At 36.3% G+C, this 18,710-nt stretch overlaps 3 protein-coding genes across 4 annotated transcripts; 2 read left to right on the top strand and 1 right to left on the bottom strand.

Moving 5' to 3' along the window:
• The first annotated feature begins 1,114 nt into the window (after positions 1-1,114).
• LOC100812916 (guanine nucleotide-binding protein subunit gamma 2) lies at positions 1,115-6,227 on the top strand. Its single transcript, XM_003556345.5, has 4 exons — positions 1,115-1,803; positions 5,623-5,675; positions 5,764-5,808; positions 5,896-6,227. Exons 1-4 carry the CDS (start codon positions 1,669-1,671, stop codon positions 5,981-5,983), a joined length of 321 nt encoding a protein of 106 aa, XP_003556393.1. The 5' UTR covers positions 1,115-1,668; the 3' UTR covers positions 5,984-6,227.
• Positions 6,228-6,232: 5 nt separating this feature from the next.
• On the bottom strand, positions 6,233-8,398 carry LOC100813814 (ADP-ribosylation factor-like protein 5). 2 transcript variants are annotated; one of them, XM_006606334.4, is made up of 3 exons: positions 7,995-8,180; positions 7,619-7,836; positions 6,233-6,775 (listed from the first exon to the last, which is right to left on the bottom strand). In XM_006606334.4, exons 2-3 carry the CDS (start codon positions 7,808-7,810, stop codon positions 6,416-6,418), a joined length of 552 nt encoding a protein of 183 aa, XP_006606397.1. In that variant the 5' UTR covers positions 7,811-7,836; positions 7,995-8,180; the 3' UTR covers positions 6,233-6,415. The 2 variants fall into 2 exon arrangements, with proteins under 2 accessions (XP_006606397.1, XP_040869400.1); XM_041013466.1 differs by having other exon boundaries at positions 7,619-8,398.
• A 2,773-nt stretch (positions 8,399-11,171) lies between these two features.
• LOC100787043 (pyruvate kinase isozyme A, chloroplastic) lies at positions 11,172-18,363 on the top strand. Its single transcript, XM_026127340.2, has 6 exons — positions 11,172-11,907; positions 12,012-12,102; positions 12,184-12,377; positions 15,374-15,495; positions 16,687-17,165; positions 17,692-18,363. Exons 1-6 carry the CDS (start codon positions 11,392-11,394, stop codon positions 17,991-17,993), a joined length of 1,704 nt encoding a protein of 567 aa, XP_025983125.2. The 5' UTR covers positions 11,172-11,391; the 3' UTR covers positions 17,994-18,363.
• The last annotated feature ends 347 nt before the right edge of the window (positions 18,364-18,710 follow it).

Genomic DNA, 18,710 nt, shown 5'->3' with positions numbered 1-18,710 from the left:
GAGAAGTAAAAAATGATGTGCGACTTATTGTATGTAAATAAGAATGGAAAAAAAATGTGAAACAAAACAACACAAAAATAGTACAGTAAAATCACTTCCCGTACAAAATAATTGATTCTTAATGGTTGATAATCAATTATCACAATTTTTATTAAATGACAATCTATTATTTTCCAAAGAAAATGTGTTGTTTTCTGACTTTAAGGGAGTTTTAGATAATCCACGACCCAACACCTGATATATCTGAAGTTGGTGCTTTAATTGATCATTGCAAGCACCTTCTGTCAAATTCTCCATACTTGCAGGTTGAAGTTATTAGGAGGGTTTAATTACTATAGTTGTCCAGACTCTAGCTCAGGCAACTATGGATAAAGCTAATTCAACCATTTATCATATGATATCATATTGTATTGTCCTTTTTATCACTAAGGAAATGAGTTAAGTTTGTTTTTTTTTAAATAGTTGTTTTTCTTCAACTATTAAATCTTTATCTTTAAATTAATTTTAAAATATTTGTTATTTTTTATTTTTAAAAAATTAAATACTCTCTTTTTTATTTTATTTATTTTTTTATTTTATTTTCGTTCACTCTATTTTACTTGTTTGTTTTTTTGTCTTATTTAGTATTTTCTCTGTTCTTATATAATAATAAAATGATACACTTTCTCTATTAAGTTCCTTTTCTAGCTCCACGTTTTTTTCAATGTCCATAATTATTGTATATTTCTATTTCTCTCTCCATAACTAATGCATGTTCATAATTTTCTATTGGTTGACATTTCATTTGTGGAGAAGCAGGGAACGTATGTAATCTGCATTTAATTTTTTTTTTTTGAAGTTTTCAATTATTTATCATTTAATTTTATAAAAAAATGTAAGTGATTAATTAGAATAAGGATATAATTGAAAAAAAAGAATCAATATTACTTGAACTTTAAAAATTACATATAAATAAAAATCTTTTTTTATTAAAAATTGGACAATTAAAAAGTAAACATGGAAGTACTTACAAAATTGACAGCTAATTTATCCTTAAAAACAGTAAAATCTCATCTGTCCTAACAATTTTGTTTGTTTGCATAAAATAAAACCAAACCATAATAGCCAGTGAGTTTAAACACCTCACCGCGTGCTTAAAAATCAAAAGAGTCTCAAAGTCAGAAAGAAAAGAGAGAGAGAGAGAGAAAGTATTTTTTTTTTTGGACACAAAAAATGAGAAACTCAAAAGAAAACCAGCTTTGATGTTGTGTTCGAATTCCAACAACAGCACCCAAAAACGACAACTTCGACTTCAACACTTGAAACAAGTTTTCTTTTTCACCCCCATTTTCCGCTCCAACTCTCAATACACTCTTCAAACTCCAAACACCCCTTAACCTCTCTCTCTTATATTCTTTGTTCACCAAACACAACGCCCTTGTGACCTGTCTCTGTCTCTGCGTTTTCAGTACGCTTAGATCCTGCTCTATTGTTTTCTGAACCCACCCTTCTGCTTCTGCTTTCAATTCCATGGCCAGCACTTGATCATGGGGTCCATCAAGATTTCTTCTTCAATGCACTCTAACTCAATCACCTCTCTTTTATAATCATAATCATATCCAACTCTATTTGCAAGCTAGGGATTTTAAGATTTTTTATTTTCCATTGCCACCCCTTCTCTCTCGGAAAATGGAATCCGGTGGGCCTGAATCCGCAAGCCCCATGACCCACAGGGTTCAGTCTCTGTCTTCCGCAGATACAAGAGGGAAACATAGGATACATGCTGAACTCAAACGCTTGGAGCAAGAAGCACGATTCTTAGAGGTACGTACTCTTTTTTTTCTTCTCTTCATAATTTATATCTTGGGGTTTTGTTCATTGGTGGGGTGGTGATTTTTTTCTGTTTGTTTTTGATTGTTCTCTGTTTGTGTCGTTTTTTCCATTGGCCTTTTGCTTTGCTTTTTGATTGGTTTACTTTTTTTTTTTTGGTTCTTCTCAACGAGAGATGGTAAAATGAGTTTGAGAAAGGTTTTAACTTTTCTTTGTTGGTGTGTCGGTATTATCAGAGACAAATGCTATCTGTGAACCTGATGACGTTGCCTACAAATTAACAACAACAAAAAATTATTTGGTTGATTGCTGGGGTATTCTTCTGTCAGCTTGATTTATGAGTTTTTGTTTGTGGAAACACTGTTTAAGAAATTAATGTGCAGATTGGAGAGGTACATGTTATTGTGGTCCGTGAACCTCAACTATAGTGTGGCCTCCTGATAGTTAAAAGGGTAGTTATTTTATTAAATGCATGGTTTTCCAAAATATACACTTACATTTACACCAATTTGGTCCTACAAAGATTTTTGAATTCCAATCAGTCCTCTGAATATTTAAATTGACATGAAAATGGTTCAAGTTTGTGTCAATTAGCTAGACAAAAGGATTGATTTGGTGTATTTTTTAATCTAAGGGTTCCTGATTTGATGTTGCATATCTTTAGAGGATCAGATTGATGTCAAGTGTATCTTTGAAGGACCAAACTACTGGTAGTTTGGTTATTGTTTCCCCAATGAATATTTTCTGGATATCATAATTAATGTTTTGATATATTAATTGTTTACCTGTTAAAAAGGCGTTTGGGTTTTGATTATCAATTATTCTTAATGAACAAAATGCGATTTTAACTGGCAAAGTTATCTTTAGATGTGGAAACATTTCAGTTGAAGATATCAACCGTTCCTGAGTCTTTGCTTAGGAAGCTTCACTTTTCTAAGATTAATAGATTAATCTGTCTATATGCACTGTCAATCTGTCATTACAGCGACCAAAGCTTAATGATTGAGATAGTATAATTAAACCGATGTTGTTTTTTTTACTTTAATTTTTGTCGTTTCTTGCTTACTCATGTCGTAAGTTGCGGTTTTTGGACAATTTTGCATTTTCATTTTGTAGGAAACTGCCAGAAAGTTCATTTAGTTACACTCAGGGGCACAGTTTTTCTTTCAGATGACTCTAAATTTACAATCTACTTTATCACTCTTTTTACTAGTGGCTGCTTTACTTAAAACAGCGATAGAATTTTAAAAACCTTATATAATTCATAATTGTAATAATGCAAAAATGGAATATGCACCTTGACTTTTGAAGGGATTTGCTGAAACTCAGCTGCTGCGTTTCAAATATTTGGAGAGACATCTATTGAGCAAGGGAGAGAGACTGAGATCTTTCACTTGATAGTTGTATCAAAGGTTCAGCGTTGTATTGCATGTTGGGAACCTGGGGAGAAAGAATCACCTTTAGAATGTGAAAACTATAACTATTAGCTTCTTAAAATCACATCCAAGATATAGAACCAAACATGCCTTTAAAAACTTTATCCAGGTTACCATCACTCATAACTGTCTAACAACAAAGATTGCCGGTTGAAAATTTTATGAAATTTTCTATATTAAAATATCAGGTGATTTTTCTAAATGTTTATTTATGCACAAACAAGTTTATCAATGGTGGGTAACCAAAATTCTGCCATATAATCACACCATTGTGGCATATGGCGCCGCCATAGTGGGCTTCCCTTCATAAATTGCCTATGGCAAAGGGGTTGAATGCCTTGTTATAGTGTTATGGCGACACTATGATGGTTATTTTAACAACATTGCGCACAAATCAACTTTAGCATTTTCTGTTTATGGGACAAAGTTGGCCCTGCAGGGATTGTGGTAGTGTTTTTGTTTTTGATAATATTTTTGTAGTCAACAAAAATAAACAAGTTGGAGAAATTTAGCTAGTCCACCTCCTTTTAGATATAATTGCCGTTGACATAGTTGGCTTAATATATGAATGTACCTTCTTGGGTTATTTTCTGATGAGTGTTTACTGGAACTGGGGGGTAATAATTTCATGAAGTAGGACCTCCATCATTCCAAAATAAACCTTGCTGTTTGCATTTGCTTCTCATTTATCAATAATTTATTATTTCCCCACTGTTTTGATTCACTTTGTACCGTTATAAGCAATTAAGCATCAATTACTCAAATGGTTCAACCCTGTTTTTGGTAATAATTGAGATTTGAGATTCCATTTCTCAACTAGCAATCTTTAAAACATGGGACAGACCACAGAGGGAATATGATTTATCACCAAAATCCTTCCAATTCTTTGGTTCCTCTTTTTCTATGTGAGCTGGCGAAGGTATAGATAATGAATTGTAAGTTCTATGACATATTAGAAACCAAAATTTGATATTTTAGATCACTTACAAGAAGGTATGGCGTATTGAATTGGGGAATGGAGAGTATGCTCTAAGAACTTGATTTAGATTTGTTGCCTTCATTTATCCTTACCAACCTAAAAGATTCAAATTTAGGTGTGAAGGAAATTTAGAAACATCAAATTGGGGGTTTGTCAAACTGGATAGATCAGTGCCAACACCCTTTTGAGCTCCTGTTAAGGATATGCAATTAAGCAATCATATCATTGGATGTTCGGAGAACTAGCAAAATCCTGTGCTATTAACCTTATCGGCATCAAGGTTACTAGGAGTAATTAAGCAATCATATAATGTTGCAAAGGTCATTCACTGCCCCCTCCTTTGTCTCTTTCGGTGATTTGCCAAAGACCAGTGAAGTTGATAAGGGGGCCACTTGTAACTTTTTAGTGATCATCTCTGTCAAATATTATTATCTTGTTTAATAACAGTTTCATGATCTGGAATATGTTATCAAGTCCTTACCCAGTTAAGATTATTTGGTAATCCATCATGAGGCCCACTTCATCCATGGAGGAGAGAAAGAAGCAACCATTAATTTCTTAGATATATAGGTTGATTTTTTTTTAATGCTTTAAGTGGCCAAGGCCAACTATGTAAATCCGTTCTATAAGTGGGTAGCACCGTTGGACAGGGAGGATTAAATATTTTTTGGACTACATACCTGTGAAACTGCTTCCTTCTCTGTTTATTATATATCCCTCATAGTTGGCATAAGCTCATTGTTAGGAGTCTTGTTATTGGTTTTATTATTTTCCGTTTGTATCTTAATCTTTAGGGAGATGGGATATGAAAATTCTAAGGACATGAAAACTCTTTCATGCTTATTTTTTGAGGTACAAGTTTCAGAATACCCTGTGGAACTGAATGTTCTTTTCTGGTCAGGATGACTAGATATGGCTTCCCAAAGAGAAAGGGGAAGGCAATTGTAGTTGTCGCCCTTGACTAAAGGGTAGTCCAATACTCCAATCCTCTTCCATGTGGTCTTGTTTACATTGCCCTTTTCCTTTTTCTACATTTTTTCCCTAAGGCTAGGTGTGACCGAGTTCAGGAGGGGGATGGTAGGCATAGGATTCAGGTAAAGCAGCTTGCCCAGGATTCCATCCTGGGATCTAGCGCTTGCAGTAAGGGATTTGTGCCATTTGATCTATGCTGTTTGGCATGCACATTGCCTTTCAGTTTCACTATTATGATGCTCATATATTCACTATTTATGTAGGATTAAATTCCGTAGTCTTTGATGAAAATGTATGGGAGGTCTAAGAAGCCGTCTGGTGAGCTTTTCATAGGAAAGGCTGATTGTGGTTCTTAGCCTCCCTTATCAATTACCCGTATTTAGTTCTAGTTTTCAATACTCAATAGTCACTATAAAATGAATGCAGGAAGAGCTGGAACAACTTGAAAGGATGGAGAAAGCATCTACATCGTGCAAAATGTAAGCTTAGAAGTAGAAAATGATTCGATAATGTATATAATTTGTGCTGGTTTAACTTTGAATTTCCATCCGGTTTTTGTTTTGCCAGAATGCTCATCAATGTGGAAACAAAACCTGATCCATTACTACCATCGTAAGATCTCTTAAGTGAACTTTTATTTACGTTGCAACCACGTGCTATCTTTGATGTGTAACAATTTTTTTTGGGGGGGTTTGACAGATCAGTTGGTCCCCTAAGTCCTACATGGGATCGGTGGTTTGAAGGCCCCCAAGATTCTAAAAGCTGCTGTAGATGCTGGATTCTCTGATGATGATCAATGCTAATTGCCAACCCCGCTCCCTTCCCCCCCTTTCTAATCCATGATTGGTCTAGAAATTGAGATTTGAAACAATATTGTTATTGGCAAATTTTCATGCATGCTCCCATGTGCGGATGACAATTATAGAAAATACATAGTTTTTATGTTTCAGATGACAGCTTAATTGCTTAGACGATAATTACCAACCCATGATGACAGTATATATGTATATATAATTTTTTTTCATTGCAAAGCGTGTGGAATAAGGCATGTCTATAGATCTTTGGTAAATGATCTGCTCGATTACACAAAGTGAAACTGCAAGAATCTACAATCTAGCTTGGCTCTTTTAAGTATAAATGATACATAGAATGTGTCACTTATGACATAAATTCAATACATGAAAAATGAATCTCATCCCAGGTTTTCAGCAACACAACATCATGTTGGGGCTTTGCCAGTTACTCGCTGGGCAATCCATCCAAGACCATCATACAACCCTTCTCCTGATAGGGCACAGCAAGCTTGTATATGCCAATCATGATCCTTGATGCTGTGAAGGGATAGTGCATCAGTGATCTCAGCAGGAGTCATAGCATCCTTGATATCTTGTTTATTAGCAAAGACAAGAATGACAGAATGTTGTAAATCTTCATGCCCCAGCAACCTAAAAAGTTCATCCTTTATGATAGAGATCCTGGCTCTATCACTGCTGTCAATCACCGCAATAACAGCATGCGTTCCTCGGTAATATGTTGCCCATGATGTCCTCAGTCTTTCTTGTCCGCCAAGATCCCAGACCTGAAATGAATGACAAAGTGTAATGAGTAATGTCTTAATCCTGCACAGTAGTAAAGCTTCGAAATATTCAATACCAAATATTTTTAAAAACATTCATGTGGATTGTTATGCAAACCAGATCCATCCCTTAACCAGATTGGGAAAAAAAAAATTAGCTAGCAAAGGACTCGAGGAAGGGTTATAAATGCCTGTTCTACCTGAAGCCCAAAAAAGAAAAGTAGAAATAAATGTTTTCAATTTCAGACATCCCTTCTACACTTCCCCTCCTGCATTTGGTTCAAAGGAGGAGAGGGAATAAATTACAATGGAGGAAAGAGAAGGGAATTCCCTCGTTTGGTTTGCAAGAGAAAGCATGTGCGTTTTCCCTTCTCTTCAAATTTCTAAACCAAATGAGAAGATTTTTTTAAAAAAAAAAAAAAATCCCTTCTCTCTTCTTCATTCTACCCCAATCAAATGCACCGGGAGAAAACAACAATCAGATCTGGTCTCTAGGAGGGATCAACTACATGTCAATAATCCTTGAAATAGAAAACATGCATCCGGTCTACAAAACACAATTTTCATGGAAACCAAACAGACGTATATGTTTCTGTATTTTTTTTTAAAGATGTTTGGATGCCGTGAGTGCTGGTGAATTTAACTGCTAGTAGTCTATTATTTACTAATAAGGGTCATAGGGTGCTTTCCGGGCAGAACTTTGATCAGACTAATGAAAGATTAAGAATAAACAAGTCCCGTACTCATACATATTCGGCAACAAATAAAAAGAACGTTAAACCTTTGAAACCAAATCAACACATTAAAACAAAATAAATGAAGTAGTAAAGTGATAAGTGAAGGTACCTCAAATCGTATATTTTTGTAGACGAGCTCTTCCACGTTGCTTCCTACAGTAGGGTTGGTTGTGACAACCTCACCCAAGTGCAATTTATAAAGGGTTGTGGTCTTTCCCGCATTATCCAACCCAACTACAACAATTTTATACTCCTTTGCAGGGAATAACAAAAACCAGAACCTAGATATCATTGCCCCCATCCTCTATCTGCTTCTAACTTAATCACCTATACAATCCACAGACCAAACCCATTAATCAGGAACAAAAAGGGTATCTGAAAACCTGAGTTTCAGCCAAAAAAGCGTCGAGCTTGCGTTGGATCAGAATGTCAAGTTTGCGGATTGATAAAATGAGCAAAAAGCGTGAAGAAAGATTCAATCGAACCTGGCACCGTTGTTTCTAATTAGGTTGTAAAGAGAATCGGAGTTGTTTGCTGTGTGAATTGGAATCGTTGAATTGAAAGGAACCCCAGTTTCCAATTTGGGAACGAATTTACAATTTTGATTTGGATATCCATGGAAGAAAGGAACGGCGTCTTGAAGTTTAGAATGACGTGGAGCGCATTGATTTGCTGCCACGTAGAAAACTTTAATTATTTATTCAACAATTATCGTTTTTAAAACTATCATTTTATTATTAGTCAGTTTTGGGATTGAAGTAGTATGTATGATCATAGTTTCAAAGCTCTGTGCAACCTTTCAACACAAACTAGAATTATTGTTTTCTTATTTATGTTCTAATTTGTCCTTTTACTGGCTTAATTATAAATTTTATTTTCATATAATTTTTAGTAGATAATTGTAATCATTCAAGTTTTAATTTCATAAAATATGTCTCCTCATTTTAAAGATTAAGCAAAAGTGAATACAAAATATCTTCTTTTATGACTTAAGAACTATTCTCTATAAATATTAAGATTTATTTGTGAGACAGACTTTTTCTAACAAATATATTTTTCATATTTACAAACTTGATTATTGACTCCAAACCTATAAGAGAACTTTGAGAAAAATGATAGTATTATCCCAGGTGGACACTCGTAGCCTTTAACAGTAGTGAGATGGATACTTTATTAGCCCAACTTATAAGGGAACTAAAAATGTCTCATAGGACATGAACTTGATATGCAAAACAAAAAGGTGAATGTGTAGTCCTTAAGGAAATGAAGACAAGTAGAAGGAGTTGTGAAGTAGGGGTTTGAAGGGTGGCTTCTTCGATGGTGGGAGTGCAAGGACAATGGTCACTTGTTGAAGTTGTGGTCACTAACTTCAATGGTGGTTCTATGTTGTCAATTTGCGATTATGGTGGTTTTGGTGGTGGGTGGCATTATTTGATGGATGATGAATTTCAATTATGGATGAGTTTTAGTTTAAAGTTGTTATCAAAGCTTGTGGGATGGAGATGCAAAATGTCTTACATGTTGATCGTGATTTTAACACTCTGATGGGTAGATATGGGTTTGATACATTGGGATTTATGGTGTTTAAAAACAAAGTTGACAAAAGATGCTAATTTATTTTAGTTGCAAAATGTCTTACAAGTTAAGTCACTCATTCCTAATTAATAAAAAAGACACTACTAAGCCATACAAATCTTTTTTTTATAAGATATGTTTTCAATTGACAAATATTTCACTTAAAAAATTTATCCTTTATGTTATATGTGATTTTTACATTTGAATGAATAAAGAAATAATAATATTGTTGTCATTCGTCAATGTAAACCTAAAAAATAATGTGAATCGAGATGATAATATTATTGTCGGTATGAGATCCACTCAATTGAATATTATTTTACTTTTCATTGCAAGATCAATGAACATATTTAAATACATTATTTTAGTTTAGTTACAAATCTTTGTGACATTTGTTTACAACTTATTTCTATTTCTATTTTTTTACATATTTCTATTTATATAATATCACTAGTACTCTTCTTCCCCAAAAAAGTATAAATAAATAGTGACATTTCTTGGTAAATTTACGTCAGAGGATCCTATTTAGAAATTATTTACGTAATAGGGTCTGTTTCTAAAGATTTAACGAGGAAGGTCTGTTCTGCATGGAAGTCGCAATTGCGATTGGCGATGAAGGCGGAATCGCCATCGCCGTTGGCGAGAAAGAAGATGACATGGACGTCCCGCCAATGGTGATGACGAGTTAGGCTGACGTGGAGGAGCGTACCGCCAATGCGTCTGGCAATATAGCTTATAGGCTAGGGCATTGTGTAGATCAGAGTCACATGCACGCAAAGATAAGAGACACAACTAGGGCAGTGGTTTCTCGCCAGTGGTAATAGCGAGACTCTTGTCCTGAACATTGTTTCCTTCCTTTAAACAGGCAGGTTGTCCCTTTAAAATTTGTAGTGATTCGTGAAGAGAGAAAGAAAGCAAAAAAAGCAGAAAGCCTTTAAAATTTGTTGAAATTTGTTGATTCCACGTTCAGATTTTATTTATTTGAAGTAACAATTTGTATTGTTGTTGAGTGATTTTTTTATAAGCTTTCCTTCATTCTCTTTCAAGTTAAATTTTTGAATAATTTTTATCATTTACAAATTATTTATTTTGAAGTAATAACTTATGTGGTTAGAATGAAATTTGAAGCTGAAGTTTAAGTTTAGTAATTTTTGGAATTAGATTTTTTATTTTGAAGAATATATTTTAATTTTTGTAGAATATATTTTATTTGTGACAAGAAATGAGTATATCGCCAATAGTAGGAGCAAAACGCAGGAAGACACATGTAGGAGAAGGAGAAGATGAAATATTATAGAGGAACTTGGGGAGGAGAGGATAAGAGTATACGCGTTCTATGCAAGATTTTTTTTTAATGGAAGATTTTTTTTTTTAAAGAGGAACTTGGGGAGGAGATGAAATATTTTCTAATGGAGGATTTTTTTTTATAGAGGAACTTGGGGAGGAGATGAAATATTTTCTAATGGAGGATTTTTTTTTTTTTTTTTTATAGAAGGGGCGTTGCAACTGTGCATTTCTCGCCATTAGTAATGGCGATATATGAAAAGTTGCCTCCTCTGCAACCTTTTGCGTCTTCAAACTGCTGCTGCAAGCCTATGCCCTAGCTGCCCGTGCTGTGCATGTCTCCCCAATGGGAGGGGCGATTCTAGCTCCATGTCACTAGACTCGCCATTGTCAATGGCGGTATCCTCTGCATGCTAACCACGTCAGCGTGCCAACATCAATAGCGACATGTCCACGTAAGCAGCTTCCTCGCTAGTGGCAATGGCGGTTGAAGGTATATCGTCATTGGTAGCTGCGCAAGCTTGTAAAAAATGGACCCCCGGTAAATAATTTAAAAACAAACCCAGATTGATAAATACTTTATAAATAGAACCCTATAACATAAATTTGCAAACATTTCTTGGTTAGCTACCAAGAATAAAACCATCAACACACATCACACCATGGCACCACTTTTAATACCCGTAATAACAAATTTAAATTTGAAAAAACTTGTATAAATTATACGTAATTTTAGACATTTAAATTTATATTGGTATATTCTATTAAAATTCTTCTTAGTTTATATTTTTTGCGTGTATAGTAGCATTTACTTACCCTAACGGAAAAACGCACTTCTTAGCCAGCACAGCACATTAAAGGAAAGGAGACAGAGCTGGCACCTCGTAGTCTCCGCAGTTGGGTTTAGAGACAACTGCAACTCCGTTAATAACAACACTCAAAACCCAAACGCACTTAGATTTCTATTTTCTACTTTCGAACTCGCACCTCATTTCCCTCTCTATCTCTCCGCCACGCGCCACCATGTCAGTCTCACACTCCCTCCACCTCCGCCTCTTCACCCCTCCCCCCACCGCCATTCCCACCCACCTCCCACCCCCCACCCTCCTCCTCCCGCGCTCCGCCGCCCACCGCCGCCTCCCCTCCCTCCGCGCCTCCTCCTCCCCGGAAATCCTGGTCTCCGACAACAACGGTGCCCCCTCCCCGCCCCCCTCCGATCCGAGCTCCATCGAGGTGGACGCCGTCACGGAGGCCGAGCTCAAGGAGAACGGCTTCCGCAGCACGCGCAGGACCAAGCTCGTCTGCACTGTGGGCCCCGCCACATGCGGCTTCGACCAGCTGGAGGCCCTCGCCGTCGGAGGCATGAACGTCGCCAGAATCAACATGTGCCACGGCACCAGGGAGTGGCACAAGGAGGTCATCGACCGCGTCCGGAGGCTCAACCACGAGAAGGGCTTCGCTGTCGCCATCATGATGGACACCGAAGGCAGCGAGATTCACATGGGTGATCTCGGCGGAGCTTCCTCCGCCAAAGCCGATGTACTATTACTATTCATTAATTAATTTTCCCTTTTTGTTATCATCACTTCTTCGATTCAATACTCATTGTATTGTATAATGTATTACTCTCTTGCTTGCTGCAGGACGGTGAGATCTGGACTTTCAGTGTTAGAGCCTTCGATTCGGCGCTTCCCCAACGCACCATCAATGTCAATTATGAAGGCTTCGCTGAAGGTTAACTAACTTAATCAAATTTTAGCAATTGTTTGTTTTGTTGTTAGACTCTAATGATTGCAATGTGATGTGATGTGGCAGATGTGAAAGTGGGGGATGAACTTTTGGTGGATGGAGGAATGGTTAGGTTTGAGGTGATTCAGAAAATAGGTCCAGATGTAAAGTGCCGTTGTACTGATCCTGGCTTGTTGCTGCCGCGGGCCAATCTCACATTTTGGAGGAATGGTAGTTTGGTGAGAGAAAGGAATGCCATGCTCCCTACTATTTCTTCCAAGGTTGCCAATTCCTCCTTTGCCTTTTGCTTCCTTGCATTGCATCTCTTTATTGCTATATTTTTTGGAGTATAATATTTATTTTTGTTGTCAACTTTGCCTTGAGTGAAGAAACAAATCTTGCCAATGCTATAGTATTCCTATTGTTGTATTATTAAATCCTAGGTCATAGTTGGGAGCTACTGGTGTGCATAGGAGGTCCCTAGAACTCCGGCAACCCTGAGTTTATCGAGTTATACAAAAGGTTTATAGTTACTGTATATAATGTAATTCTTGTTTGGCTACTGACCCAAAATTAAGAAAAATTCTAATTGGTTATTGACATTAGAGTCTTTTTTAATGGTTTTTCTTTAAAGTTTTCATGCGTCTGCAGTCTGGTTCTGCCCCTTTTAATTGTACCATCTTCAATTTTGATCAAAGTTTCTCATTCTTCTACCAAGCCATGACCGCACCACCTTAGGCACGTTTCCATTGTTTTCTCATCAGTAGGTTTTACCGTGTTTCTCAACTTTATGCTATTGTTTGCACTTTATTGCCCAACATTCACTAGTGACCCACTACTATTAGAGCGTTGTTGGTATGATTGTTGCTGAATAGGATATTCTGCAAGTTCGATAAGCACTTTGCTATCATAAATTATTATTATTAAAGCTTTTTTCTATTTCGTTGAACTCTTTAAACCTATGCATGATGTGACATCCCTGCCACTTTTTATGTTGGACCCAAGATACCTAAACTATGCAACTTACAGAACGATATACTTCATAAATTTTCACTTCAAAAACATTGTTAACTTACACGTTATTGAACTTGCATTATATGTATTCCATATTATTCCCACTTAATGGCAAACTCTTTAATTCCGAAGCCTCTCTTTGCAAAAGATGTGCATTGAGGCATGGACTCTTAGATATGCCCACTGCCTGATTAGTATGCTTAATGCCAAGGTAAAAAGGAAAATCTTTTGTTACATTTCCATGAGTTGCCAAACTGGTTGTCGTGTCATGCATCTTTTATGTCAATAAAGACACAAGATACAAATTCCTATATTCTTGAGATCCTATTAAGTAATTTCTCATGGCATTTTATCATAGTTTTTTTCTAGATCAGTGAAGATCATGTGTAGCTTTATTTATTTTCCTGTTTCCCTCTGTATCTTCCTAGCAAGCCCAACAATAGGTCTATAGCTTACATGACTGACCTCTATGGCATAAAAACATTGATTTCTGATATGTGTAATGTGTGTCCCTTGTAGCAGTAACCCCTCAACCTTCCTTTGAAATCTTGCTGAATTTCCGAAACTTTTCCTTCATTTTTAATACAGTTTTCCTTGATCTGAATTCTGAATCTCTTGCCTTCTTTTCATATCCCATAACCAGTTTGTATATTACATTTTCTCATTTTTTATACCATAATCTCTTGCCCTCAAGCTTGGCTTTCACCTGGATAAATTTAGTTATTTGATATTTTCCCAGTTTCACTTGCAACACTTTCACATGAGTGATATACTTTAAAAGCACTCTGCTTCAATTTGGACTTTCTGAACAATTTTGTATCGTCATTATGGTCTTGTTTTGGTTCTAGGCATGCCAAATGTGAGTAGCACTTCTCTTGATTAAGGGTGTATGAAAGAGTTAATTTTAGCTTATTTGTACTTATCTTATGACATAAGCAAGTATCCAGGATTTGTGCTCATTGTCTTGAATTGATGCATGAAGTTGTAGATCAGTACAGTGAGTTCTTTGGCGTGATAAATTATATATAGAAATGACATCCTGGGGTCATTTGTCTGGACTGCTTTTTTCTTAATGTTTTTTTATAAGTGAAAATTAAGAGATTAGGAATTTAGAATAGATACTATCATGCAGAGCCAATGGTCTAACGATGACGGTACAAGTTGGTTGTGATGATTCTAATCTGTATGTATTAGGCACTCTTATATGGGCAAGGGAAAATGAGGAATTTATCTAGGCTATAACAAACTTGCATACTTGGAAACAAGTGTAGGAAGCATTGTGGTAAAGTTAGATGCTGTCTTAGTATTAGGGAAGAATGGCGAAATGAGAGAGGAAGGCAATCGCTTAGATAGTTTTGGAATGGCAGTAGCTACAGGGCAGGTAAGTTTTCATTCTCAGTTTCTATACCTGCAAATTTTCCCTTGTAATCAGAGCCCTGTTATCTAAGTATTTTTTTTCTTAAATAGTGAGTTCCATTTCCTATCAATTTCAGAGCTATGGTCCTGGAACCATGGTACTGGGTACTGGGTACTGGATTCTATGATGAAAAAGTGGAAAAGCATTGGGAGGTTGAAATTCTTGAAAATTATCAAAAGATGTTCGAGCATTGGAGGAAAGAAGAACTAGAGGAACAAAGACATTGGAGAAGATTAAAAATTCTAGAATTTGAAGGAAATGAAGCATAAGGTTGAGGAGTACTTTGCTTTGACAAGAACACTTAAGGCAGAGAGGCTACCAAGGGCCATAAAGGCTCTTAGAGGCCGTGCTTTCAACTGGAAGCTTCGGTGGAAGTTGAGCAACCCCCAAGCAACTTTGTTTGAGTTTGTAAGCCAGTGCTCAAGCGATTCCAGCTTTAGTATAACTCCGATATACCAGTCTATGTACTGGATGAAGACCCAAAATTGGAGCAATCTGATGGTTTTGGGAAAGATTGATAATCATGTTGCTTGCTTCCTCAAGGGATTAATTTAGGCTATATTCCCCCAATTTATCTAAGTTGATGACAAAACCACGTCCATGATCTTAAAAGTTTTGAACCTTTGCAATGCATATGGTAAATGACGAGTGATTTACCATGGTGCATTGTGGATCTGTAGTAATATCTAAAGTCTAATAGTTATCATGCAAATGTTGGGGGATTTATGCTTTTAACCAGTCATGTTAGATTTCAGGTGATTCATGTATTGATGCCAATTTTCCTTTAGTCAGAAAGACCATCTGCCCCAAATAATGTAATTCATTTATCTGATTTTCCATATGCAGGATTGGTTAGACATTGATTTTGGTATTTCTGAGGGTGTTGATTTTATTGCTATTTCATTTGTCAAGTCTGCTGAAGTTATTACTCATCTTAAAAGCTATATTGCTGCACGATCTCGTGATAGGTATGCACTGAACTTTTTTTTTCATTTTTAATTTCTTTTTAAAGTTATTGGCAACATATAATTTTTAGTACTATTATTATATCACCGTTGAGAAGTATACTTTTATTATTTACCCCTTTTGTTATATTAAGGAATCTTAATTAACAAGTAACACCATTGACAAAGTTCCATGAATTATTGAATTATATCTGATTCAGTTTCATCTCCTTTGTTAGATTTATATCCATATTTCATCTCTTCCAAATTTGTCTCTCAATATTTGAACATGCCTTGATCCTTTTCTGTGGACCTACACATTGAGTTAGCTTTTTTGACAAATGACTTATCTGAACCAAGCAGGCACTGAAGGTGCTATTGACGGGTGTCTGACCAAAGGGCCTTGCCTCAAACACCAGAGGATCTAATCCTCCTGGTGCTTCTTGCCCTGTGCATTTGGCATGCTTTTTGAACCTTTTAACGAGACTTCCTTTTTGTCTTGAATACCACATCAATTTCACTGAGGTGCAATGTCTATCACCTTACCTGAACCCCAAAAATATAAGGTGGTAAAGAATGCAAATGACTAAAGGGGCCTTCCCTTAGAACACCAAGAGGCTCTAACCCTTTCACTGGTTCCTCATCTCAATTCCTTTGGTATGCCTTTTGCCACCTTTGTGGGATTGAGTTAGGTCCTAAGTCCAAATTCTAAGATGTACCAAAGCCTATCTTAAATCTGTTATTGAGCCTCCTTTATCTATGCTCTAAATGTCCATTTCTAGGTGTGAGGTGGTGTGTTGACATCCCACATTGACTAGAAATATGGCCAATGTGGTCCTTATAAAGGCTTGGACAATCCTCCATAAACACCAAAGAACTGCAAGGACAATACAATGTCTCAATTTTATCCTCTTTGCCCAAACCAAAACCTCTGAAATGAATTAAGAGGAACTGGTGTAACCCTTAGAACTGACCCAATATTCTCCAAAAAATCTCAAACAGCTTATTCCGAACAAAAATAACTGCAGGACAAAGTGGTGAAAGTTCTGTGCTTTTGTAATATGGCCTTTAATGTTAATCCTGTCTGTTAAGATCAGCACTCCATACAATTTTATGTACTGTTTTCAATGTTGCCTTTATTATATATATTTTTTAATATGCTAATATTGAGAGTTGAGATTGAAATACTGTAATGTGATGAATCTGGTGATGCAGTGATATTTCTGTCATTGCAAAGATAGAAAGTATTGACTCATTGAAGAACTTAGAAGAGATCGTTCTAGCGGCAGACGGAGCTATGGTGGCACGAGGAGACTTGGGAGCTCAAATACCTTTAGAACAGGTTCCATCTGCTCAACAAAGGATTGTTCAGGTTTGCAGGCAATTGAATAAGCCTGTCATTGTTGCCTCTCAGCTACTTGAATCCATGATTGAGTACCCTACACCTACAAGAGCTGAAGTTGCAGATGTTTCTGAAGCAGTCAGACAACGAGCTGATGCTTTAATGCTTTCTGGTGAATCAGCCATGGGCCAGTACCCTGACAAGGCCTTAACTGTTTTAAGGAGTGTCAGTTTGAGAATTGAGAGATGGTGGAGGGAAGAAAAACGCTATGAAGCTATGTTGCTCCCATCAGTTGGGTCTTATTTTTCAGAAAAGATATCTGAAGAAATCTGCAATTCAGCTGCTAAGATGGGTAAGCTGTCTTAAGCCTTAAACTTGCTTTGTTTTCCTTATTTTTTTATGCCTTTCACTGTCGTATATTTGATTTGATTTGTCGCATCAGTCTATACTGTTCAAAAGTTCAAAGTTAATTATTTTTTATAGGTTGCTGTACTACTTTCCAATTGTTAAGTTTTATAAACAAGGTAATGAGCCTAAAACCACGATAGTTTCTGTAAGAATGTCTGTTTAAAGAAACGTATATGCTGGAAGTCTTCTTTAATAATAATTCATTATTGTTTCTTTTTCTTACTTACCATAATATAAGAGGCATATTGTGTTCTTGACCCAGATATTCTTTGACGACCATTTCACAGTATATAGTTTTCATATCTGAAACACTATATTGATTAATGACTGGTTAACACACTTGTTTTACTCATTTAATATTCAGTCTCTTCTAATGTTCAAGAGATCCCGAAAGCTCTTTTTAATTTTCAGTTGTGTTTGCTTTTTCATTGTATGATGATGTATGCTAAATTGAGTTTTAACTTTGGCAGCCAATAATTTAGAGGTGGATGCGCTTTTTGTGTACACAAAGACAGGGCACATGGCGTCTCTATTGTCTCGTTGCCGTCCTGACTGCCCAATCTTTGCTTTTACTACCACTTCATCTGTGCGTAGGCGACTGAATCTTCAGTGGGGCTTGATACCTTTCCGCCTGAGCTTCACAGATGATATGGAGAGCAATCTCAACAGAACCTTTTCATTGCTCAAGGCCAGAAATCTGATCAAATCTGGTGACCTTGTCATTGCCGTCTCAGACATGTTGCAGTCAATACAAGTGATGAATGTTCCTTGAGAACATGTTTCATTTCTTTTGAAAGCCAACATTGCTGCTTGTTCAAAACCTGGGATGCTGCTAGAGTGCTAAAATGGGGCAGAGACTACATGAATGAATTTTGTTCGTTCTGTCATTTTAATTTATAGGACACGACAGAAGTTTGGGAGAGTTAATATTATGGCCTTGAAGTTCTTAGTTTTAATGCATACACCTTCAAGCTCTAGATATCTTTTTTAGTCGAGTGAGGCAATAGTGTAATAGCTACCCTTTTAAGTTGTAAGGCACACATTTGCATTTTCCATGTTTTATATCATTGCATTAGCTTTCCACTTCAATGTTGACTAAAATGTGAAGGTTTCAATAAAGATTCCATAGTATTTGCCTATCATTATGCACAATGTATGTGCAAACTAGATGTTAGTAGTATAACTGCAACAGATTAGAAGAGAATGTACTTAGAAGTGGCGCATACTGAAAAAAAAAAGTTTAATAAATCTTCAGAAGTATAACTGCAACATTTAGAATATAATGCACTTAGAAGTGTAATGGTTGTTCAGTATTTAAAGGTGCAAAGTTAAATTACTTGGATCGGCCTAGTGGGAGTAATATGCAAGAAGGCGTAAGTTCTAACTTTATATACAAAATACAAAGGCGCAAGCAAAATGGAGTGGGATAGGTGTAATTAGTAATTACTCCATTTCACGCATTTACAGTCAGACGAATTTCAGGCAGTTG

This window comes from Glycine max, chromosome 20 (assembly GCF_000004515.6).
Source record: "Glycine max cultivar Williams 82 chromosome 20, Glycine_max_v4.0, whole genome shotgun sequence".
NCBI lineage: Eukaryota > Viridiplantae > Streptophyta > Magnoliopsida > Fabales > Fabaceae > Glycine > Glycine max.
Note: the sequence above shows the minus strand (reverse complement) of the source record. Positions and strands in the feature narration are given on the sequence as shown.